The sequence below is a fragment of the Cervus canadensis genome, chromosome 9, assembly GCF_019320065.1.
Source record: "Cervus canadensis isolate Bull #8, Minnesota chromosome 9, ASM1932006v1, whole genome shotgun sequence".
In the NCBI taxonomy this organism is placed as follows: Eukaryota; Metazoa; Chordata; class Mammalia; order Artiodactyla; family Cervidae; genus Cervus; species Cervus canadensis.
Genome location: NC_057394.1, coordinates 18,697,604 through 18,723,273, shown reverse-complemented (window position 1 = coordinate 18,723,273; position 25,670 = coordinate 18,697,604). Strand labels below are relative to the sequence as shown.

The 25,670-nt window shown below is 42.4% G+C and overlaps 1 protein-coding gene across 3 annotated transcripts in view; it reads right to left on the bottom strand.

The window, feature by feature from the left end:
• The window catches only part of ABCC4 (ATP binding cassette subfamily C member 4), a 210,803-nt gene that overhangs the window by 118,259 nt on the left and 66,874 nt on the right, over window positions 1-25,670 (bottom strand). For all 3 annotated transcript variants that reach the window (XM_043477571.1, XM_043477572.1, XM_043477570.1), the window contains 8 exons: window positions 24,428-24,517; window positions 23,163-23,326; window positions 22,024-22,149; window positions 15,395-15,644; window positions 10,654-10,755; window positions 6,693-6,782; window positions 5,080-5,271; window positions 207-301 (listed from right to left, as the gene is read on the bottom strand). In XM_043477571.1, coding sequence (XP_043333506.1) covers window positions 207-301; window positions 5,080-5,271; window positions 6,693-6,782; window positions 10,654-10,755; window positions 15,395-15,644; window positions 22,024-22,149; window positions 23,163-23,326; window positions 24,428-24,517 — 1,109 coding nt within the window. The remainder of the gene's footprint in view (window positions 1-206; window positions 302-5,079; window positions 5,272-6,692; window positions 6,783-10,653; window positions 10,756-15,394; window positions 15,645-22,023; window positions 22,150-23,162; window positions 23,327-24,427; window positions 24,518-25,670) is intronic.

Genomic DNA, 25,670 nt, shown 5'->3' with positions numbered 1-25,670 from the left:
CGTCAGGAAAAAAACACTTCACACTCCCTGGGTCTCATCTCTGAATCACAATGGTGTCCAACAACTCCATGTTCATTCCAGGAGCCCAGGGAAGGGACCACGGCCCTGCTTCACACAGGCCCACCCAGTGAGTGGGGTCTCTGTGCTCATATCCACTAGGAGTCGCAGAGGAGGAGGGGCAAGATGGCAACTGAAACCCCGTTTACCTTGCAAGGTTGACTCGGGCTTTCTGCCCTCCACTCAGTGTGGTTCCCCGGTCTCCTATCATAGTTAGATCTCCATCCTCCAGAAGCTGTAAATCCTACATGGAGACAGAAAAGGGAAAAAAAGAAAGATTTAAAATGTGTTCTCTTCCTGCCATCCTAACTTTTAGGCTTAGTTCTACATGTAAGTATTTTAAGAACAGCAATGAGTATATTTGGATTGTAATCTTGAATATTAAAAAAAACCTGATTTGTTTTGATTCCATAGGTTTTCACTGCATTTATGAATTTGACCATGATAACAAGGAGGTGTTTACTGAGGACCAATTATACTGCAGGCATTGTTCTCAGCACAGTGAATCCAGCAATGAGGAAACAAAGTCCCTAGACTCTCTTTCCCTGGTAGGAGACAGACGATATGGAAAATTAACCTGTGTATAAGGACTGAGGATGAGAAGGAAAAGGAAGCCAGCTCAGGGCAACAGAGAGTAAAGGAGGGAAGTGAGTCTACGCTTTGGGTCAGGAGGGCACGGCTCACAGAGTGGGTGTGAGCAGATCAGTGGGAGGTGGGGAGAGGCGCTTACGTAGACGGCCTATAACTCAAGCAATGCTGCCATATTTGTTATCCACTAAACCCCTCAGGCATCATCCTAGGACACACAGCAGTACTTTTCTGCAAATGAAGCCGGAGCTTCTCTGTACTTTAGCAAATTTGGGAAGAACAGAAATGGCACAGTGAAGCCCCCAGGATAAGCAGCTTTCTGACCTTCTAAGTCTCATCTTCTACAAAATGTGCTGCAGAAACAAGAGTCTCTAAACTCAAGGATGCTGTGAGAACCTAAAGTGTATAAAAACCCTCCATAAATGAAAAAAGGACATGAATTGATTATAACTTGCTACTGTTGAATGAGGCTTACTTTCCCATCAAACCAACACTGGGACCCCATTCACCATGTGGCTCACAGCATGTAAGGCACATGACCACAAGGAGAAGGAAGAGACTGTCTCCACCATCACCCTGATTGCCACAGGCACACACAGGTTCTCTGCTCACTTGAAGCTTAACAGGGGTGCATCCAGTGAAAGTCAGCAATTGCTCTGTTGTGAAAATTCATCACTGTTTCACTTTAATTCTTGCTTTTGATTTTCTGGAGCTACTATAAGGCAGTTTAAGATACATTCCCAACCCTGAACGAACACACACACACACACACACAGAGTTTACTTGCTCTCTATTTCACTGACACACACACACACACACACACACACACACACACACACAATTTACTTGCTCTCTGTTTCACTGGTGATAGCCCCTGCAAACTGTTTCAGTTTTTAACGCCTAGACTTTATGTTGCTTTGGTTTCCTTCACAAAACAGCACCACGCTGTAGCACAGCAATCTCAACCATGCTCTAGAAAAGGCACTTAAATCCACTCTTCCATTTAGCACAGCTGGGCCCCAAGAAAGAGGCTCTCTCTGAGTCCAGTAGCAGGACTGCGAGTATGCTGTTGACTCTGCAAACTATTTATAGGCCAGTCACAAATGGGAAAAGCATTTCACAGGATTTGAAGTAAAATCCAAGTCAGCCTAATTTCCCAGCCACCATTTTCTGATTAGTTAAAAGGGGAAAACGTCCGAGTTCAGCATATAATACAATGCCTCCCACAGACAAGAAGTTTTTATTTTTTAATTTATTTTTTAACACCAATTCCCAATGAAGAGCAGACACTCACAAACTACAGGGCAACTAGGAAATGGCTCGCTGGTTTGATGCCATCAGCCAGGAGCACGTGGAGGGCCCTTCAGGGAAGCTGGCTTCTTAGTGTAGAAAACAGCACGGAGCAGACTTGAGTTTCTGTCAGAGGAAGGCTGGATTCCAGAGTCAAAGCAGGAGGACCCTGTCTTTCATCACACCTGTAACTCCATTTTGCTGATGGCAGAGCCCTACGATTCCCATTTTAAAGACGATGAAACTGAGGCCTTGTGAGGTTCAGAAAAGAAGCCAAAAAATCAACGTGATTTCTTCCCCTCCTGAACAGAGAAACAAACCCGATCCCCGCACCTCATGACTCCCAAGTCTTGTCATTTAAGCTCGACCCCTCCAGTTGACCAAACATTATTAGCTTGTTCCCTGAATTGTGTTGTGTAACTTACTATACTGTCACTTTGAATACGGCATCAGCTTAATTCCATGTTGCCAAATGTGATTACTTCATGTTTTATTACAGAAATGTTTTCAGCTCAATGAACTTAAAACGCTTGCTTCAATTAGATCTAGTTATCATGTGTCAAGTTGTTATTAATGCATGTGATACACGAAATGCTCCTTTTTCCTGTTTTATCTTCCAGGTGTGGAGGAGAGGGGTCACCTATTTAGAAATATTTTTGTTTGTTTGTATGTATATATTTAGTTTGTATGCATGTATTTACTGAAAACCTAGGTTTCCATTTTACTAAAGTTGCGATGCTTACTGCAATAAATCCCTACTTCCCTTACTTAACAAGAAAGGAAACAGACACCTCAAATTACAATCAAAGATGATGCTCTTCAGAGGACACACTTTTTTTTTCCTACTACACATGTAGTCTGTCTCTAAAAGTAAAAATACCCCCAGAGCACCTCTATTGTCTGTGACTGTCTTATGCCCCTCCACTGAAACATGGATTCCAAAAGGAGATAAGCAGAGGCTGCAAAAACGCATTAAGTGGTTCCTAGGTGTCGCGCAGACCTGGCTGACCCCTTGGTAATCAGAGTCATAGCTGACATTTCAGAGCAGCAGCAAAAACCTCTTGGAAACACTCTGACCCGATGTCCTCGTTTTGCTGCAGAAATGTGAGATGCCCAGACGGGTAACAGGACGTATCCAAAGTGACAGCAGTCAAGTGGGAAAATCGGGAGGGACTTGGCTCCCTTCCTGCCAAGGAGGGAATGGGCATGAGGGGCCCTACCTCTATGCTCTGACCAAGCAGAGAACAGGAGGGCAGGTGATGTTTATAAATGTCACATCACATACGTCACTGGGCAGGCCAGTCCTTGCAGGGCTCCTTCCCACCAGAGTCTGTTACACGTGCAGCCCCGAGGGTGTGTGAAGCCCCAGGACACTCCCCCCCCCCCACATTACCGGTCCAATCACCCCAAGAGGCTGCAGCAAAGCATTGACCATCGTGGATCTGAACCTGAACTACAAACGTAGAGATGGGGTGTTTCACCTCTCCAAGCTTCAGTTTTATCAACAACATAGAAAACACTGGTAATACATTAATAACTCATGCGCCTTTTTATGTATGCTTGCATGGGAATGACAGAGATGATTTGGACATCAACTCTGAATAAATGGGAGCTATTGTTCTTACTGGGACTTTTCAGGTGTCTCAGTGGTAAAGAAGCTGCCTGCCAATGCAGGAGACTCAAGATATGTGGGTTTGACCCCTAGGTCGGGATGATCCCCTGGTGGAGGAAATGAAAACCTGCTCCAGTACTCTTGCCTAGAGAATCCCATGGACAGAGGAGGCTGGTGGGTTCAGTTCATTGGGTCACAAACAATTAGGCATGACTGAGGAGACTTAGCACGCACATAGGCGTTTTTACTACTTTACATTTGTATTTCCCCTTTCCTTACAATATTTTTTACAGAAACCTCAATCCTGCCAACCCTACATCATTTCTGCAAACAAAAATCTATTTAAAACAACTCAGGAGAAAGAAATAGAACAAAAAGAACAAGCAAACAATCCTCTTATGTCCACAAAATCATCAAATGCTACTCTATGATGTTCAAGCCACTGTTCAAGCAGAATAACTATTTCCTCACAGGTCTTCACCCCCACACCTTTGAAAGGCTGTCCAGCCTTTTTCCTCACAATATAAAAGAACAGTTGGATGTCCAGACTACACTGAACTGACCCGGGGGAGCCCTTTAATGCTATTATTCCCTGATTTTTATAACCAAAGAAAATAACATAGCATCTAATCAGTATTTACCTTTTTTCCTTTCCTTCCATCAAATTATCAATATATTCTCCTACTAGGTAAGCCCAGTTTGCATAACTGATTCCCTAATTTTATTTACTAAATCTCCATGTACAGTAAAATGTTTCAATTTCCATTTTCTGTGAAACACAATATCGTTTCTGAAAACAATCTCTCCTCCAGTGAATATAGGCTGTATTAAGAAGAAATGTTAAAGGAGTCCTTTTTCTTTAATTACTAAGGAAAAGCAAAGTGGAGAGGAAAACCTAGAGACAGAAAGGGACCAAGGAGGCATCAACCAGGCGCAGGAGGCAGATCTCATGTGGATTCCAACAATGGTGAAGGAGGTTTCTCAGTGAGATGATCAACAACATGTAAGCACTGATGAGAAAGCTGGTGACAGTCAGGAATTTGGGTTATTTTTCAAGTGAAATAATGTGATCTCTTTTCAGTCTCTGAGAGGAAAACTAATGAAATATTTACTGATGAACTAATCTGAGGTCTAGAGTCTGCTCCAGAATAGTCTGGGGTGGGGGTGGGACAGGCAGAGGGCAGGGAGTGGAGATGCAGCCAAGACTGGCCACCATCTGATCCTGGGTGAACCCGGGGTGGGTACATGAGGGTTCATTACATTGTGCCATTTTTATGAAGTTTTGTAATTGTGCCCTAAAAGAGAAGTGAATGAAACTGCAAAAAGGTGAAACAATCCCTACCCCAAAAAAGGTATTCTGTGTCGTTACGACATCAAAATTCAAACAGTAGCATATGTGTGTGCATGTTCATGAGAAAACCAGCTTCAAGTATTAAGCAACACTAAAAGATCTTCTAACAGATCTTGCAGCTTAAACCAAAACGATTGTCATTTGAAATCTGAGCATATGCAACTCAAAAGTCATTACTCACCTTTTTCAAAGCACAAGCCTTTATTACTTTTTCATATCGCTCCTTTTCATATTTCTTCCCAAATAAAATGTTACTCCTCACAGTTCCTGAGAACACCCAGGGCTGCTGAGAAACATACGCGATCCTCCCGTGCACGCTGACCTGTCCCTGGCTTAGGGGCAGCTCCCCCAGCACAGCGCTCAACAGTGAGGACTGCAACAGAGGGCAACACACACACGTGAACAGGGTGCACTCAGGACAGAACACGCCCCGCAGCACAGCTGACCCCACCCTGGTGCTTGATACACGATCCCTTTCATTTAGAACAGGATAAAGTACAGTTCTGGCAGTTGCAGGGGAAAAAAAAAGAAATAACACTATTGATCAATATAAACTAGTGAATGAATATATTAGGTTGATGAGTAATATTATTATTAATATTACACTAAAACAACCTAAACGGGCTTCCCTGGTGGCTCAGACAGTAAAGAGTCCGCCTGCAATGCAGGAGATATGGGTTCCATGCCTGGGTGGGGAAGATCCCCTGGAGGAGGGCACGGCAACCCACTCTAGTATTCTTGCCTGGTGAATCCCCATAGATGGAGGAACCTGGCGAGCTACAGTCCATGGGGTAGCTAAGAGTCAGACATGACTGAATGACTAAGCACAGCATAACAACCTAAACTGCCCAAGAGTTTCTCCCAAATGAAATTCTAAACTCAGTGAAGACTAATTAAGAATGTTTGACATCCTGAACTAACAAAACAGCCCAGCAGAATGCGTGGTTCATGTATCTGATGTTTAATTCAGCTGTTCCTGCATCCCAGGCATCCTTTACTTATCAAATATTTGTTCTTAACAAGTTTTCTGTGACTAACATATCCAAAAATGATTTTTTTTAAAAAAAAAAAAAAACCTCTGGAGTCATGTTTCAAAAAAATCCATCATATAGGAACTCATCACCCTCTCATGTACATATCCCTCATTTAGAACTGTGTTTTGTTCTTTCAGACTAGGTTCATGTGCACATGTCGTTCAAATCTTGTCTACCACATAGAAGTGGTGTGTCCGTGTCCACACATCACAACACTACCACACTGGGCTGAAGTAATCTGTCTGCCCCAGAACTTGGTTGCCTCTGGAGGGCAGAGATGTTGGAATCTTGCTCTCATCTGTACCTTTAGCTCCAGCACGTGGCTACACATTCACTACCCTGGGCACGGCCGGGACCAAGGCATTTCATGGGAGGAAATGCTCAAAATTCCCAGAAGAGCCTTTCCAACCTCCAAACTTCCTGGAGGGCCAACGGTCACAAAAAGAAGACCCCTCTACCTCCTTCTGTCCTCAACAGCCGTCAGAACAATAATTTCCTTCATGACACATCAAGAGCCTGACAAGCAGTTTCCAAGCGTGCAACGTGAAGCACCAAGAAGGAAAGCACAGTGTGCATTTATCCAGATTTATCTGGCTACGAGACCGTCTTGAAAAACTAATGTTCCATGGAACACATCTAGAGAAAACACTGTTCTAGACACCCTCAATTCAAAGTGAATTATACACAGCTCCAGGCTCAAGTCAGAATTTAACAGGGGCTGTGGTGTTGCATTGAGCTGACAAAAGGCATCACAACTTACCTTTCCTGCTCCCACAGGTCCGACCACAGCTAACAGTTCACCGGGTCTGACAGTAAAGGAAAGGCCTTGTAGGGTTGGGGTGTCTGATGCCTGCAAATATAAGTTAAGAAAACTTTGTTCATCTCAATAAAATAACACAAAGAACTCTGAAAAGTGGAGAAGATATCATTGATATGCTAATATAACCCATATTTTCCTCCTTTCTGTTTTAAGATACTGAGCCTTGGGGGCCTTTTATCCCAAAATATCTTTGAAAAAGCTTTAGTTTTTTAGTTTTAGGCTCCTTTTTATCATATTTCAATACAAACACTGTTCCAGACGCTCACTGGATTTAAGGACTGAAATGACAAGTCACGTGTTCAATATGTACCTGCATTCTGCACACTAACTTACTACAATAACATACTTTATAATTGAATATCCAGTATGGGAGGTTTTTAAATCAATTGTGAACTTTCATTATAGCCCTTGGTTGTGTCAACTTCAGTACTGTCCACAAGGTGGCAGAATACATATACATCATGCCTGTTCCTCTACTAATAATTTGATATCTTCTCTCACCTCTGTATTTTCACTTGGTAAAGAATGAGTCTTACTGATGCTCAGCAAGCAGCAGAGCACTTTATATGATATAGCTGCTCTTGGTAAATAAAGTCGCATAAATGGTAGTCAAGGCTCCAATTTAACCAGAGCTGTAGTTTCACACCAAAAACAAAACAAAACCAAAAAAGGGGGAGGGAATGAAGTGTAACATCATGGGTCAGTAATAATGTCTCAATTTTATCTCTCTTACATGCTAAACAGAACAAAGCACCTCTACTGTAAAACCAAAACAAATCAGGGAGTTATGTGTGATGGTAAACAATCCAACACAAAGGAGAAGAACAAAGTATTCATCATGCATCATTCAATCACAGGTCATGTTCGTGAACAAACTTAAGGGTGTATATTTGTGTCATTACATATACTGTATCCTTAACTGCTAATTTTTCTAAAAGTAGTTAAATGTGATTACATAAAATGCCCAAAGACTAATAAAAGATCATGTTCTAAATGAAAAATTTCTCTGGAAAAAACTCAACTGATGATATAGTCACTTGCTAAAAAAAATAATTATTTATAATCATCAAAATAACTAGCCCTAGATTTTAAAAGAGACATCTTTTCACTACTTTCTTTTTAACTGACCCCTGGATTCCGTAATTATTTTTCACTCAGAAATATTTTATTATTTTCCTCTCACAACGGTTCATGATTCTGTGGATAAAATACACAAGCATAGCTTCCTGTTCCAACCCTTCAGTTGGTCAGGGCAAAATTTATGGACTTCCTCTCTGTTTGGGCCTGAGGCTTTTCATGATTAATAAAATACTAGCCCCAGGTTTCATAGAAATTACAAAGAGGCTAGATTTTAATACATAAGAAACATTTTTAAAGCATCCTCCAATTCTTTATTCTTCTCTAACATTTAGGGCTTCTATTTTACTACTTTTCACTCAGCTAAGACTAAAAATAGAGAGCCACCTACAAACGTCACCTCCCTGTCACCAACCCTCACAGTCTGTCAGTGCCAGACACTCAATTTCCGCCCCGTTCAGGCTTCAGGATTGGGCACTGCTGGGCTGTGCCCAGAAGGGGGCAGCATGGCACTGCTCACGGCTGCTGGGTCCCCTCCTTGGTTATCCAGGCTCAGGAGATGCTGGCTCAGAAGCATCATCAGCTGAGCCCCACTCTAGTTCATGAATGAGACCCGGATCCTGAGATATCCCCCCACCTCCCCTGCTGGTTATGGAGGGGAGCCGGTTACAAAGCTCATGTCTTCCTCCAGCCTCCCAGCCCAGCAGGGGCTTCATTCAGACTTTGCTTCTTTCTAAATCTCCAATGTCAGTGTCCCTCCCCCCTCCCAAGGGCTCTCTCACCTATGACCTAACCTGACAGCCCCTAATTACTAATGACCCCAGCAAGGGACACATTCCTTCCATAGGCAAGGTCAGAAAGCTGTGATGTACTGTAATGCAAATTGCACAGAAGTATCAGAACATGAGTAACTTCTTTGGACTAAGAGCAAAAGAGTTCATTTTAAAATGCTTCATAGTTTGGAACAAGATAAATTTGGTAATGTTAGCATTTACATAGTAGCCCTTATAATGGAATTTTAATGCTGTTTTCCATAAATGCTTCAACTGTATTATGATAAGAAATACAAAAATAGGAGGGAAAATCTATAACATTAAGCTAGGAGCAACTATCAGGTCAGAAAAGTTATCTTGTTTGAATTTCCATGTGCAAAAGCTGTAGGGGTATATTATTATTTATTTGGAAATATACGACCGTTTTGTAGGTGCAGAGGCAGGTACTGAATCTGAAGCAGTGGCACAATATGTAGTCTCACAGGCAGGAAAACACACAAGTCTGAGGGTCTAGACACTTGCACTGTGGTCCCCAGTGCCACCAGCAGAGAGGCTCTTCCACCATCTGCATAAGTCATTCCGTACATGGAACTCCCTTCTCCTGGGCCCTGTGTTGTTCTATCTACCCTACTATCCTATGCCACACCTTGATTAATTCCCTGATAGCTCAGTTGGTAAAGAATCTGCCTGTAATGCAGGAGACTCCGGTTCGTTTCCTGGGTCAGGAAGAAAAGGTTGAGAAGGGATAGGCTACCCACTACAGCATTCTTGGGCCTCCCTTGTGGCTCAGCGGGTTAAGAGTCCGCCTGCAATGCGGGAGACTTGGGATCAATCCCTGGGTTGGGAAGATCCCCGGAAGAAGGGAATGGCTACCCAGTCCAGTGTTCTGGCCTAGAGAATTCCATGGATTGTAAAGTCCATGGGGTCGCAAAGAGTCAGACACGACTGAGTGACTTTCACTTTCACTTCCACACCAGTGCAGGGGAGGATGTGCACAGAGAACCATGGAACCATGGAGGTGGAAACTTTCAGTCACTGGTAAAGGGGGAGGCACTGCGTGTACAATTTTGAGTGGTCCTTGTTGCTTTTTCTGCTTGCTTTTTGTGAAAGTGAAAGTCACTCAGTCGTGTCTGACTCTTTGCAACCCCTTGAACTATACAAATTCTCCAGGGAATCTTCCCAACCCAGGGACTGAACCCAGGTCTCCAGCACTGCAGGCAGACTCTTGACCAGCTGAGCCACAAGGAAGGGAAGCCCTTTATTTCATAAACAAACCAAGTGCTAGAAAATCTTCAGTTCTCCCTGTCAGCTTCTACACACTGCACCCCTTCAACTGGCAATCACCGGTGCTCACTATGCCCACCTGCTGTCTCCTCCTGGCCCCTGGCTGCCAACAAACTAGCCGGAACCATGTAGAAGCTTAGGATGGGGGGCCCCCACCCTAACTCACAGCAAAATACCTAACTTAGCAGTGAAGAATCTGCCTGCAATGCAGGAGACAAGTGTTCAAACCCTGAGTCAGGAAGATCCTCTGGAGTAGGAAATGGCAACCCACTGCAGTATTCTCGTCTAGGAAATCCCATGGACAAAAGAGCCTGGAGGGCTACAGTCCATGTGGTTGCAAAGAGTCAGACAGGGCAGAGCACGCAAGCGTGGTTTTGCTAGGCTGCAATGATGGTCTGACAACATCAAGGCAAAAAATGTACACTGATTCCCAAAAACCTGCTGTCTTTAATGACTGGTTGTATATTTGTTGGTTAACCTGTATCACAACTGAGGCATCTTCTCTCCAATGCTGCAAATTCTACCATTACAAACATATGTACTTTAAGTTCCAAATGGGTTAATAGTTCTCTTGAGAGCCACATGTCAAATGTCTTAGGCTAATTTTACACTGAATCTCTATCACATGCAAACCTTACTCCTCACTGAGAATTTTTGATAACATACTTTAAGTAAATGAATAAATCACATTTATGCCATATATAAAACCTCAATATTCTCCAAGAAACCTTTCAGCAGTCAAGATCTTATAATAGAAGGTTTGCTACCTTATCCCAAAAAGCAGTGAAATCTTGCACATTCACGATCATTTTACCATCTGATGGTAGTTGAGAGTGGAACTGTGTTATCTCATCAAGTAACAGGAAGTTCTACAGAAGAAGGAAACACATAGATTAGATTATTTAAACTACAGGAACAAAGAATAAACAAAAAGAATTGCTTCCTTAGAATCTTCAATAAAAAAATGTATGCAGCCTACATACTGCCATGCCAACTGTAGGTAATGTGTAGTTTACACTAGAACAAACCAGATAACACATACAATATTATATACTATTATAATAACATACAATGAAGTATATGTATATATACACACACATATATACACATTATAATAGCATACAATAAACTATATTATATATATACACATTATTATAATAACATGCAATAAAGTATATTATATATATCTATATATACATACATGGAACTTGTTCTGGGGAGAATTGTAAATCCCACTCAAAAAATATCATAAGGTCCTAACCCCAAATACTTCAAAACATGACTTTATTTGGAAATAGGGTTGTTGCAGGTGTAACCAATTAAGGTGAGCTCACAGTGGATAGGGTGGGCACTGGACCCAATAAGATTGGTGTCCTTATAAGAAGAGAGACACAGAGACAGAAAATAACTATGTGATTATGGAGACAGAGGCTGGAGTGATGGCAATTACAAGTCAAGGAGTTCCTAGGTTTGCCTGCAAATTCCTAAGCTAACAGAGGAGAGGAAGTGAGTTACCCATGTAGGACTCAGGGGGATCCTGACTCTGCTGACACCTTGATTCCAGACTTTTAGGCTCCAAGGCTGTGAAACAACATAATTCTGTGGTTTTAAGCCACCAAGTTTGGGGTACTTTTTATGGCAGCTCCAGGAAATCCATTCAGAGACTTAAAAGGACTCTTGCATGAGAGAAAAACAAAATATCCTTGTAAACAACTTGGGTAATTGTAAGCAACTTGTAAGCAGGACGGGTAATTCTAGGACCGAGAGGCAAACCGAATCCCCACCAACACAGGTGGCAACTGACACAACATGTGAGGTCGTTTGAGAAACAGAACAACATGAGCAGGAACGTTCTCTCTGCTAAACATCATGAACAGCCTTCAAGTCCTTGACATCCTCATCTATTGTGCCACAAAGCTACAAATGTGTTTGCACCTTCAACTTCAAAAGAACAACTGGTAAAAACATAAAAACCTGCTTCTGTGTAGGAAAAGGAAGAAGAGATCCCTGCATCTCTCCAGAGACCAGCTGGTGGGAGCCACAATCCACTTGTGTTCCCTCCTCCTCTCATCCAGGCTCCCCGAGAACCTGGACACGGGGCACAGATACTCCTACCCGCCCCGAGCCTGTGTCCAGCAGGAGGAAGGATGGACGGACGGTGGTCTGAGCACTCCTCTGCAAACTCTCAACCACCGCAGCCTGAGTTCTCTTCTCCACACCACCTCTCCCATCGTCAGCCATGTACCAGCTCTCGCCTGTTCTGACAGTTTCTGACAATTCTTTGTTCCTCTTGAAACAACATGATTTCAGCATCTCACTAGCTATAATTATTCAAATACTGATATTATCTCTTTTTTTGCTGGTTCTTTCCCCAGCCCTCCCCACCACCACTGACCCTACCTCAACACCACTCCCTCTTGATCTCTTTACACACGACTGAAAGTGTCCACCACATTTGAATACCCACAATGTCCCACCAGCACCTAAGTCCACAGTCCCCAAGTGGCCACTGCCTAGACACCCTGAGTACTACTCTCATCCATCCTTCCAGTCCATCTCAAATGCTAATCCTCCTGGGAACCAGCTCAGAACCCTGGAGGCTGCCACCATCCTCCCCACCTTTGAAACCCCAGGGGGACAGTAAGTCATATAGAGAGGAGACACTATGTCATTCACGCACTTACACTGCCCAACTTCAAATAAGACTGAGCCCTGCACAAAGTCAGCCCATCATAGGCACTAGCTAAAGGAAGAGACTGTACCATGTAGTGGTTGCATGGATTTGACTGTTCACTGACTGCATGGCTACAGCCTTACACAGTCTGAGTTCACACAGTAACAAGCAAAAGGTTGTACATATATATTATCCAACTTTTCTAGACAGAAATTAAAATTTTAGCTTAAGCGTGTTACCAAAAAACTCAATATCCAGTGTGTGTACAGTCAACTAGAAATTTCTCACTTTCAAAAAAAAAAGTGACTTAAAAAAAAGGAAAAATTATGCCTTAAATGAAGAATTAAATTTATTGAGCATTTGTCCACAAATAATAGGTCTGAGTGGGGAAAGACAGTATAATCTTCCAGAGGTTAAATGAGATTCCAACACATGACCAGCTTGTAAAGGAACCAAAAGTGCTGGCTGCATTTTTTTCCCCAGGGCTCAGGCTGATGAAAAAGCTGGAATTAAGTGGCCATTAGAGCCATGAAGTGAAGACCCATAACAGGTCAGGCAGAAAAGTATCAACGTCAGAACTGCAGCCAAAAAGATTGACTTCCCAGTAGCTGGAAAGGGAAAACCTACAAAGCTTTCTGAACAATATTAACCTCAGAGACATATTTCACTGGATATAAAAGACACTGAAGACTTTTGGTGCTTCTAAGTTAAGACAAGATATTTATAATCCTATTGCAGTAGCACAATGCCAAAATCTTCAGTCCACTTTTATTACTAAGAGAAAAACAAAAGGCCCATTGCACCCCCTCCAAGGTGGGCAGGGGTGGTGGGTTTCCTTCCTAGGGCTCCCAGACATGACCTGAGTGGAAATCCTGGGCAATGACCACCTAGTCTATGGAGTCCCACCCTGCAATGGGGCAGCAGGACTCAATACCACACCTTGTTCTAAACTCTACATGCCTGCCATGCCTCCAGCCCACCTGTGATCAAACCTTGCCCAGTTCTGACCACTTAGGTCAGTAAACTCAGCTGACCTTTTCTTCCACTCCTGCTGCCCTTTTCGACTTCTAATTGGGCTTGAACACATCCAAGAGAGAGACAAGGAAGAGAAAAAAACAAGTTCTTGTTCTTCTCCTTCCAGGTGACTTGCCAGCCCTAAAACTCAAAGCAGCTCGGGACTTAAAACACTCCCAGGGAGTCAGCATCACTCTACCTGACATGATGCTGGGCAGTGCAGGGCTGGCCGTGCATATACATGGAAGCCCTAGATCAGGGTAAACAAAAGTGCTGGGAGACTGTCATGGGGCTGGTGGAGGTTGAGGAGCATTTGCTTAAATCAAAGACAGAAGAGAAGGTGACCCACGGGGCCCAAACGAGTGAGCCAAGACATTCCACCATTCCACACGCCAGAAGGTACAGACAAGGTATTGGAACAGTGGTTTAAAAAAAAAAAAAGAAATCAGGCTTTGGGAAGAATCCTAGTTCTGTCATTTGAAAGCTGCGTGAGGATGGGTGAGCTATTTCACCTATTACATAGGAACCTGTTTCCTTATCTGTAAAGTAGGGACATTAATGCTACTCTCATTCAATTGCTGTCGAGATGAAGTTAGATGATGTGTACAAGGTTTAAGAGATCCTGGACCACACAGGGAGCCCTGCAGCAGCGATAACGAGACCACAGCAACACAAAACACATGTGAAGCTTCCCTCTGGACAGGTCACCGTGTCACTGAGAACATTACTATGGTCCAAATTCATTCCTAAGTGTTCTGCTTCAAGATGTGAAAGCAGAAAGAAATTTTATTGAACTGTATGGACCATTCCTTAACAGTGTTGCTAGCAGCCCCATCAGAAAGAAAGATAAACTCAGGGGACCAGAACTGACCTCATATGACTGATCTGTTTTAGGTGCAATGGTTTTTTTATACTACAGAAACTTCATAAAATATCTCAGCTTTTATGGCAAGACCAAAAAATAAAGTCAAAACCACAGCCAAAGCTAATTTCACTTGAGGTCTATTATTGACCAACCATCACTGTGGAGACATGGGAACAAAACAAATTAGATGTTTTATAAAGTCCAGACACTTAAGTTCATGCCCAGGCCGCCTCACAGAGCCAATTCATCCTCATTTTTTTTATGACTGATTCATAAAAACATAAATCCTTAAATATCTACAGGGTCTTATCTTGGTGATGGAAATTATTCATCTCTGGCAATTTAAAGACACTTTTTAAATAGAGAGCTGGACAGATTGTGGGTATGTTGGAATCACAAGTTTGAAAGGAAGAGGGCAGCTAGAGAGGATTAAGCAGTTACAGGAAAAGGGCAGAGACAAAGAGGCAAATCAAAAGGGGAAGCTCAGAAATCAAGTGAAACATCTATGGAGGAAAGAATCTATCTGAGATACAAAGAATCTGAGGCCACTATTCCTGCCTAAGGAGCAGGGACCTCTCAGCAAGTTCCTCCCCTCCCAGCCCAGAGAGGAATCCTATTCATGCCAGGACTGAGCACCTAGTCATTCGAGGGAGCACAGGAGATGCAATCTGTTTGCTGCTCCTCCTTTCAAACAACTTAATCATCCTGCAGTCATCAAGAGCCTGTACCCCCGCGACTCATACTACCGGCCGGCCATAAGTGAGCAGAGATCATATGATATTTACAATGCACTCTGTATCAGAAGACAAGGGAGCACTGAGACATTTCGGAATGACTGCCAGCCTTGGCACTAAGAAAAGTAAAACCTCAGCTAACTGAAACACATTGACACCAAATAAAAAGAGGCAAGACACAAAATCCACCTACAACATAATAAAGTTAAGTGTTGGCAAACCTTGATCCTTCGGATGCTGACAAATGCCTCTGACGCCTTCTCGACGGCCGAAGGGAAGAAGAGGGTGACTGTCAACCGCACAGCCCCGTACAGCGACACGGCCACAAACACACGGCTGGCTGTGATCGTGTTGCCAAGGAGCACGTAGGTGGTGAAGGTGACGAAAACGATGATTTTGCTCGCAACAAAAAATGATGCCAAATTCATCCCTCTGAGGTAGGAACTTCTCAGAATCTTGGCAATTTCTTTCCTGGAAAAAAAGTGTAGGAAATAGGTTTAAAAGAAGCATGGACATCCAAGATATGAATTCAGCGCCCCGTGTGAGTGGCCCCTTTCTAGGGAGTGGACACAGATTAAGATAATCCATCCCTAACATCCTGGAGATACTGCATACCAGGAAGCATTTAACAAGAGGCTTCCTGTGTGCTGTTTGGGATCTGTCAGGAACCCTCTGGCCCTTATTGATTCCTGAATATTCAGGAATTTTCCCGGGGCTGAGGAATCCAGGCATTTCTCATTACAGTGATAAGTACCCTCTTCGTTTTTATGAGCCAAATGGTAAAAGGTAGGGATCATCTTATGTTTTGTAAGCCTGGAATTTTAATCTTTGTCTTTGCTGAGAATAACCACCTGATAAGACAGTACATATGCCCACGCCATGTTGATTAAAACACCTTTGCTCCATCAGAGCTTTGGTCCCCGTGTCTATCTTTCTTTCTTTCTCTTTCTTTCTCTATTTCTGGCTAATTCCTTGGAGCACGGAGGCCCACTGAGCTCACTTTCTTACCCGGGCTTCTAAGACCCTCTGGAGAACGCGCACTGTGCCTTCACCTACTTGAGAGGGCGCCTGGTGCCTACGTGCAGCAGCGGGAGCCCTAAGAACAGCCCTAAGAACTTTCCGCGTAAACCAGGGGATATCAACCTCTTTCTCTTACTCTCGGAACCACCAGGTTCCGGTCCATTAAAGGACCAACAAGTGGCGCCCAGATACAGGGACTCTGGTACACGTGGCTTTGGACGGAGTGACCCCCAGGGCCTATTGAGGCCGGCAAGTACTAAGACACAGGTAAATCGGCTGGGAAGCCCCCTCACTTTTCTACTTTACTTCAGCACTTATTTAAAGTTCAGGGATTTTCGGTTTCACGCCAGAGAATAGAGGCTTGCCTTCAGACAGTGGTTGAATGTAACCCTTGGTTCCCTAATGAAGGTAGTTCCGATAGATTTCTGGCCCCTATGGGCTCTCATTGAAACTGTGATTCTGCAATTTCAAGGTAATTCTAGCCCTCCTGATATTCAGCAACAGGCAGAACACTTATTACATGAATATAAATTAGATACCTTACAAAAGGCCCAATTAGAACAACAAAAGGTACTTCAAGATTTTCCTACTAACCCTGCCCAGGTTGCTCCAAGGGCTCCTCCCCTGCCAGAGGGCACAGATCCCAAAGTCTCTCCCTCAATAAAACCTAATGATTTTGACAAAGACTCCCCTAAGACACCTTTTAACATTAAAACTGACAACACCTTTCTGAATAACAATAATCTACCCGCTTCCGGACAGAGGCTCTCTGAGTTGCTGGCTTTGCAATTGCAAGTCTCTGAAGCTGAAGGTTTCTCTGCCTTCCCAGTTTTTTTTTTTTTTTTTCATTTATTTTTATTAGTTGGAGGCTAATTACTTTACAATATTGTAGTGGTTTTTGTCATACATTGACATGAATCAGCCGCCTTTCCAGTTTTAAGAAATGTTGACACTCAGGGGCAAATAACACCTCAATGTGAAGGTATTAACCTTTTTCACATACAACAAGTGGAAAGGGCCATAACTTTGTATGGGCCACATTCGCCTTTTACTAGAGAGATTCTAAATGCTCTAAATGTCTTCTATTGGAAACTTTATTCCCTGTGATGGACGAATTTTAATAAAAGCTCTCATTAAACCAGGAGAGTATCTTCAGTGGACAATGTGGTTTCAAGATATAGCCAGAGATCATGCCAACAGAAATGCTCGAGCAAAACCAAATTACTTTTCAAATGTTAACTGGCACCAGACAATTTGACGCCATAAAAGCTGAAATACGATGCCCTCCTTTGTTGCATGATCAATTAAAAACAGTGGTCCTTGAAGCTTGGGATCGAATTAGTCCTCAAGGGGAGCCTACATGTAGCTACACTAAAATATTACAGGGACCTAATGAAAAGTATGCCGATTTCTTAGCTAGATTAGAAACTGCTAGTTCTCGTACAGTAATTGGAGAAGCTAAAACTAGAAAAATTACTTGCTTATGAAAATGCAAATCAGCAATGTCAAAGGGCTATAGCCCCAATTCGTGATACAGAGACTATTTTTGATTATTTGAAGGCTTGTCGCAATATAGAATCAAAAACTCAAAAGATGCAAATGCTAGCTGAAACAATGGTTGCTGCCTTAAAAATAGGAAAATAAGATGTTTTACATGTAGAGATAAGTACCATTTAAAAAGAGGCTGCCCTAAGAAAACTTTAAAAAACCTCCAAAAATCTGCCCTTACTGCCGTAGAAAAATGCATTGGGCTAAAGAGTATAAATCTAAATTTGATATTAAAAAAAAAACCTATTCCGGCAAACTCCAAGCAAGAGACCTCCCAGGTCCCTTTCAACAAAAACCAGGGACAAATTCCATCCCTTCCCTCAAACCCTCAACATCCGGCGGTGCTGCCCTAAACTCCTTTACCCTCAAAGCAGTCCTCCCTAGAGCCCCTGCCCCCACAAACCTTCAGTCTTTTATTGACTGATCTAGTTTGACTTAACAAAAAAAACAGGGATCTCCAAATGGAAAAAATAGGCTGTCAGACATTTTTATCTCTCTTAAGCAGCAGAAAAACTTAGCAATATATATTTTTTTCTTCTCTATACAAATTTAAAAAGAGGTCTCTCTTAAATTACTGTGTTGCTATAATGACACCTGGTTTCACTTGAACTTAACTTTTCTCAAACCCTGAGTTAACCAATGCATTTTTCTTATGAAAATGTTTGTCTTAAGCTATGTTAATGTGCTATACATTTACCCCAGACTCTGTCTTCAAGTTGGTTCCACCTAAGACTCAAAACTGACTTGACAAACTCATGCAAATGTTCTCTTAAGATATGTTAATGGAACTGTATTTGCTTGGAAACCTGCCTTTACACTAAATTTCATTCTGCTCAACAAAATAAATTATATGCTCTTATTCAAGTTATTTGCCTATATCCTTACCCCATTAATATAGTCTTTGATTCTAAATATTCAGTTTTTGTATTGAAAGATATAAAAAGTCCACCATAAACTCCTAGTTCTATTAAAACAGACACTGGCCCTGCCTATATTTCTAGATACTTTAAACAATTTTTACAATCTTTTCCTATTAAACATATTACAGGTATTCCTTATAATCCACAGACACGAGATAGTCGAACGAACACATCACACACTAAAGTTACAAATAAAAAAATTAAAGAAGGGGGAATACACAGGTACACTACTGTCTTCCTTATCTAAAGGAGACTTTACTAGATTCCAACATATTTCCTAAACCCATAACTATTGTTAATACAGTTTTATCTGTTTTAAATTTTTTAAACCTACCACAGGGAAATATTTTAACAAGAGAAGAAAGACTTCGAGGAATTGAAGGACACTCTATTCCTCTGCCCATTTGGGACCAAGACAGGTTCAATAAACAATAGAAATTTGAGAAATTAATCTTATTAATCTTGTATTTCCCCAGGTGGATCCAACAAACTTTTTCCTTGGAAAATTCGACCCAAGGGGGCCCCCAACATTCAAAATGGAAACAACAAAACCCCGGGAGGAAGAAGTTCCAATACAGGCCATGGCTGCTCTAAAGATCTCCAGAAAGCACCAACATCAACCCTATGATCTCCCCACTTGGGGACAAATAAAAACCCTCACTAATCAAGTTAAGAATCTGATTTCTCAACAGGGAATGCCTCAGAGTCCTGAAACCTTCTCGCTCTGCTCCGTTGGCCTGCGACCCCACCCCCTCAAGCCCCTAACTTACTAACCCAAGCCCCCTTTATTTCAGGTCATAAAATGGACTGAAAAAGACCCAACAACCAATGACTCCACCCACATTCCCCCTCCCTGGAACCCTCACACCCAGAGGAGGAGGGAAAACTAATTAACATTTCTTTAGGTTACGAAGTCCTTCCTTTGTGTATGGGCCCAGCAAATTTATGTCGGCCTACAAACTTGGGCTTTTGTCCTGCCTCCAAAAGAAGACTTTCGGACATTGCTGCCCTTTTTCTGTCTGTGAACCATGTTTACTACTGAAACTTTAGGGAAAGAGTCAGGGAAAGAACAAAAAACATCATGTAAAAGGTTACTAACACATTGAAACATTACCATGACAAAGGATTTCTTGGCTGACATCCTCCTCCTCCTCTTCCTCCTCCAATCATCCTCAATAAACAAATTGGGCCTGAACTAGAGACATATAAAATATATGGAAACTTGCTGCCAGCACCAAAGAACTTGGGACTCGGACCGGAGATTTCACAGAGACCAGTTGTGGTTATAGCAACTATTTCTTTCGCTATAATCAGTCATATTATACAGGCCTGTGTCCCACTTCCTTTTGTTATAGCCATAAGAAATTTACAACTTGATCTGTAACTTGTATTAATTGCCAATTTTGTGATACTCCTGTTTAATTCAATCATAGTACCTACTATTGGGAACAAATCAGATGTCATTTACATGATAATGACTCTCTGAATGTACAATTACTGCAAAAGAAAATCTTTGAAACTTTTTCTAAAAGTCTGCCCTCTTCCACTAACTTGGAAACTTTAGCTGAACAAATTATCTGGGCTAGACCCACAAGGATGGTTTCAAAGCATTACCCACAGCATCTAAAACTGTAACTTTAGTGATTGTCTTGATAATTGTATTTGTTGTTTATCGATGCCTTTCTATAAGGTTGGTTAATACTAACAAAACTCATTTGGTCAAGACCTTATTTTTTTTTTTAATAAAGGAATTAACTTTTATTTTTTATTTCCTGTTTAATTTTTTTTTAAGACCTTATTTTTTTACAAATATAATAAAATAGGTGGAATTGTCAGGAAGCATTTAACAAGAGGCTTCCTGTGTGCTTTTGGAGCTGTCAGGAACCCTCTGGCCCTTATTGATTCCTGAATATTCAGGAATTAAGAGGAGAGGCACGCCTTTCCCGGGGCTGAGGAATCCAAGCATTTCTCATTACAGTGATAATTACCCTCTTCCTTTTTATGAGCCAAATGGTAAAAGGTGATAATTTGCAACTTTCTCTCTTTGATAGGGATCATCTTAAGTCTGGAATTTTAATCTTTGTCTTTGCTGAGAATAACCACCTGGTAAGACAGTATATATGCCCACGCCATGTTGATTAAAACACCTTTGCTCCATCAGAGCCTTGGTCCCCTTTCTTTCTTTTGTCTCTTTCTTTCTTTCTCTCTCATTCCTTGGAGTGCGGGAGGCCCACTGAGCTCACTCTCTTACCCGGGCTTCTAAGACCCTCTGGAGAAGGCGCACTGTGCCTTCACCCACTGGAGAGGGCGCCTGGTGCCTACGTGCAGGTGCCTAAGAACAGGGCTCTGTTGGCTTTCTGCGTAAACCAGGGATATCAGCGTCTTTCTCTCTCTTACTCTCGGAACCACTAGATTCCGGTCCATTAAAGGACCAACACATACCCGGGGTGCTGCCCCGAGACAAGGACCACACACTTCACCACCACTTCACCCTTCCAACTAAATGGAGTCTTGATGTCACATTTTGGGTCAATCAGAACAAGGTTTGGACTTTCATTCAACCACCATTCATGACAAGTCCTGGGCTAAGTTCTTCACTGATGACAAAAGACAGAGCCTGTTCTCACCAGGAGCTCATGAAATTGGAGGAAAGAGAATAAGCAACCCCAAAACTGAGAGACAACAGATAGGAGCAGTGAGCACAGAAACAGAGCAGAGGCGTGTTAACTCGGAGCAGTGGAGTCAGGGCAGGTCACTGGGATGAGGAACTTGAGAAGATGAGCTGAAGTCAGTCAGGGCTGGCGGAGAAGGAGGAAGATGGGAGTGTATTCCCAGCAGAGGGAGGGGCCCCACAAAGGTACAATGTGAGAGGTGACAGGGAGCAGCCAGGGAATTCTAAGCACAAACACTCATCAGATACGTAAATGAAAATTAGAAAAAAATTCTGTAAACATAAAGCAAAGCATAAAAAATATTTTTATGGCTCTGTTTGGAATAATACTGTTTCATAAAGTCTGGCCTGATACATGTACACTCAACCTCTATAACCTCCCCATCTATGCTATATAAGTTATAGTTTCAATTTAAATATCATTTTAAATGTTAACATCCTAAATCATTGCTCATTTGGGATGTATGGTATTAAGAAATACTTGTTATTTAATTTCTATCTAAGTAAGAAGCATATATATTTACTCCTTTACTCAAATGATATCTCTCCTACTTAACCTTCCTGCCACATGTATAAAGGGTGAACTATTTAAGTATTTAAGCTCACTTTAATCTGAAAACTTGGGAAGACTTCTAAACCATTCAGTAAATATGAAATAAACCAGAAAATACGTGTGTGTACAAAAACTTACCTTCTCAAATTGGTGATAAGGTCTGCAAAAGACTTTTCCCAAGCATACATTTTTATTATTCTGATGCCAGTTATAACTTCATTCATGGTCCTGATCCTGGTGTCTGTGAAGGCTGCGGTCTTACTCCTAAGGGGACAAATGTGAGAGATGAGCCTTAGTGATCACAGCAAGAATTTCCTTACAGCAGCAGAGGCACAGCCAAGCATCAGGGATCAAATGATTCCCTGCAGCTCTCCTAAGCTGACAACACAGGCAGGTCCTACTCAAAGTACAAACGGGACTTGAATTATGGAGTCAACCATTCAGCCCACTTCAAGAAGTAACCTAGAGAACTTACAGTACTGGCCAAGGAAGACCTGAAATGAGTTAGAGACAAACCACCTGCCCAAGGAAGTCGTGGTTGGGTAGAAAAGTCAGAAAGACACCCAAATCTAACAGGAAGACAGTGTCAGTGATGTAATAAAATAGGAGTAAAGTGCTGGGGAGCAGAAAAGATGGGGTTGTTAATGGCACTGGGAAAGGAGAGCAAAAAACGCTTCAGAGACCTGGTAGCACTGGAACAGGGCTTCGAAGGATAAGGAACAGCTTTTCACAGCAAAGGTAGGAAATGAAATTCCAAGTAGAGAAAAACACAACATGAAAAAGTATACACACACACAAAAAAACTTAAATATGCTTCAAATAGCACAAGATCTCCATCACCTGACAACCTAGACAATGATCCACCTCCAACCTTCTGGGACCTGTTTCAGCTCTAATTCATCACCATCAGGTCCTTCATCACCAGTCTCCTGTTATCACAAACGCTGCTGGGACTGTGGTACTTTACAAAGTCATATTTAAGATTGATCTCACTCTTTGGGTGCTTATAACGTTGTATTAAAAACAAGATACAAACATATACACACCTGAAAATGGCTCTAACAGAAGCATAACAAAAATATATGCATCTGGAACTGGGCCTCTAAGGTTATTACTATTTAATAAAGCTTAAATAACATAATTTAAGCTACATTCTGCTTAAGGACACTCTACTTATTCAGGTTTGGTGTCTGGAGGAGCCATCAAATGACTTCAAGCAAATGGTAGATGTTAACCAGTTACATATTAACAATTTTTTAAACCAGTCTCTCTCTTACCGGAGTGAGGAAAACAACTTCCCGATGCAGCTTTGCAAAGGCAGAAGAATAATGAGAACCGCTATCCCAGCAAGACATGATATTCCTATTTCCATCCAGAGCAGGGCGGTCACTACGATAGCCTGCAGTGGCCCTGCCCACAGAAAGTGCAAGAATATCGTTACCTTAAAAGAAAAAGACAAAGCCTTCTTAGGACTATACAAAAACAAAACCTATAAGGACACAATTTAAAACAATCTCCTGTCAAAGAACAGATGGGGACCTAAACAGAAATGATCACAGTGGGTTTTAAACCTGCTAAAGCAGAAATCTACGCATCAGCCTGAGATGATGCTTCACAGGGCAGCACAAGGTCAACTGCGGGAATATATCCAGGGAGAAGTTGACTGGCAGCCCCGGGAAGATTTCCATTTTGCCTACCCCAGAGGTGAGCTTAGGGTTTCCCCAAACTCTGTCTACTTCAGAATTCAGTCCTTGTGTCCCCTCCAGCTGCCCGGCACCCCAGTAAAGTCTAATTCCCCCACACTCTCCAGTAATTATTTGTGTATTTACCTCCCTAACAGGTTATGGCTTTTCCAGGGCAAAAACTAAATCTTATTCATCCCTGAAACTGAGTAGAGGCCTCTGTTCACGTTTGATGAATGAATAACTGCAAGAGAAGTGTCTAATGCAATAGAGATTTGACTAGAAGCTATAATGCCCTGGGTAATGTGATCTATTCATAAAGTGCAAAAACAGATTGTAATGGGACAGTGGAGAGTAGGTTGCTTCTGGCTAGGGACCACCCAGTTGGCATTACTCCTCACAGGCTCCCTATGAAGCAGGCACTGCTGGCCACCAGGCCTTCATCACCTCGAAGAGGAGCAAGACAGTTCAGGCAGCAACCCCTGGCCACCAGCTCTTCATCACCTCGAAGAGGAGGAAGACAGTTCAGGCAGCAAACTGACACCATGTGCCAAGAAGGGCCATGCCAGAAGGACCCCTAACCAAGGGGGACACTAACCAAGCTGGGCAAGAACTCTGCTGCCTGTCTATTACTGAAGCATGTTGTACACAATGTCAGAAAAACAAAATTCTCATCTACAGGGCAATACACATGATTACATCTAAGTTGAACACAGAGGAAATGAGTTGAACAAAGAGAACCCTTGTCTTATGTCCTCAACAGAACCCTGGCTAACACCAAACCCTAGAACATGGCATCCCAATAAGCTGAAAGCAGTGAGAAGGATGGAAAACTGAAGAGGATCCCTTGGGCAGCTTACCTGATCAAACTTGTTCACATCGTTGGACAGCAGATTGACTATCTGGCCTGTGGTAGTCTTCCCCATGGCCGAGTTACTCAAGCGAAGGGCCTGAAATGAAAAAAAGGCAGAGCTGGATTCCTGTGGTGATACCAAGTCACTCTTGGAACGTAACACAACAGAGCATGCTTTGATGTGGTCTTGAGCCATGTCAGGTTGAGGAGTATGACCTCTGACATGGGGGCTCTAGGGACCCATGCTGTCCTTCAACCCCTCAATGTGGTGACAGCCATGTCCACAAAGACAGCAAACAGAAACAAAATCTCAAACTCTGTCTTTTTTTGCTTTTTTTTTTGGATAATTTTGGACATGGGCAAAATATAAACGGATATATTAATAGGTGCACACTTACTTTTTAAAGGCAATTTTACATACAAATAAATGGTAATTTTTCATGCAGAAAACACATATTTTGAAGAAGTAGATATTTGATCCCTAATTTTAACAACTAAAAGAAGGCAGAACCGCACACCAACTCTGACTTTAAACTGATCATCAAAGGGAAAAAGAAAACAAATCAACCTAATTGGAATTGATGGACCAAAAGGCTGGTTTTGGAACACAAGTTAACATGAAGCAATTATAACACTGCAGCCAACATAGAAATCAAGAATCGGTCACATGAGAATCACTCAGATGCTACACAGGATTAAAAAAAAAAAAACAGAACATGATGCGACAGTAAGTATTACTAATGAGGAAGACATGACTTACAAGCAAATCTGCCCAATTTATGCTTCCAACCATGAAAGAATAATGGGCACTTGCCCTCCACTGTAAAACTATGAAGTTGCATAAAATATACGAAGCACTTGTTTTCAGGTGGTGAAAGACCAGCAGTGCAGGACTGTGATCGCTGGGAAGAAGTGTGCCCTGTGACTGGCCTGTTTTCTACCTGGGGGTATATTGTGCCCAGAGTTAAAGTGTCACTGGACTGAAGAGGAAGAAATGGATGTCATAAGCAGAAGATATGGCTGGAGTTTGGGCAGGAATAGCAGAGGATAAACCCAGAACATCTTGTGGAGATTCCCGAAGGGACCTGGCCAGAACCTCACTGTATATGAACAGATGCAGACGCCACGGGCCTCGGTGAGGTCACTCAGCGCCAGGAGACTGCAGACTCTCCCCAACGACAGGAAAGAGGTCTTCCTGATGAACACCTCAGACACTCACTTCAGCTGTCAGGAAGGACATGACTAGAGTA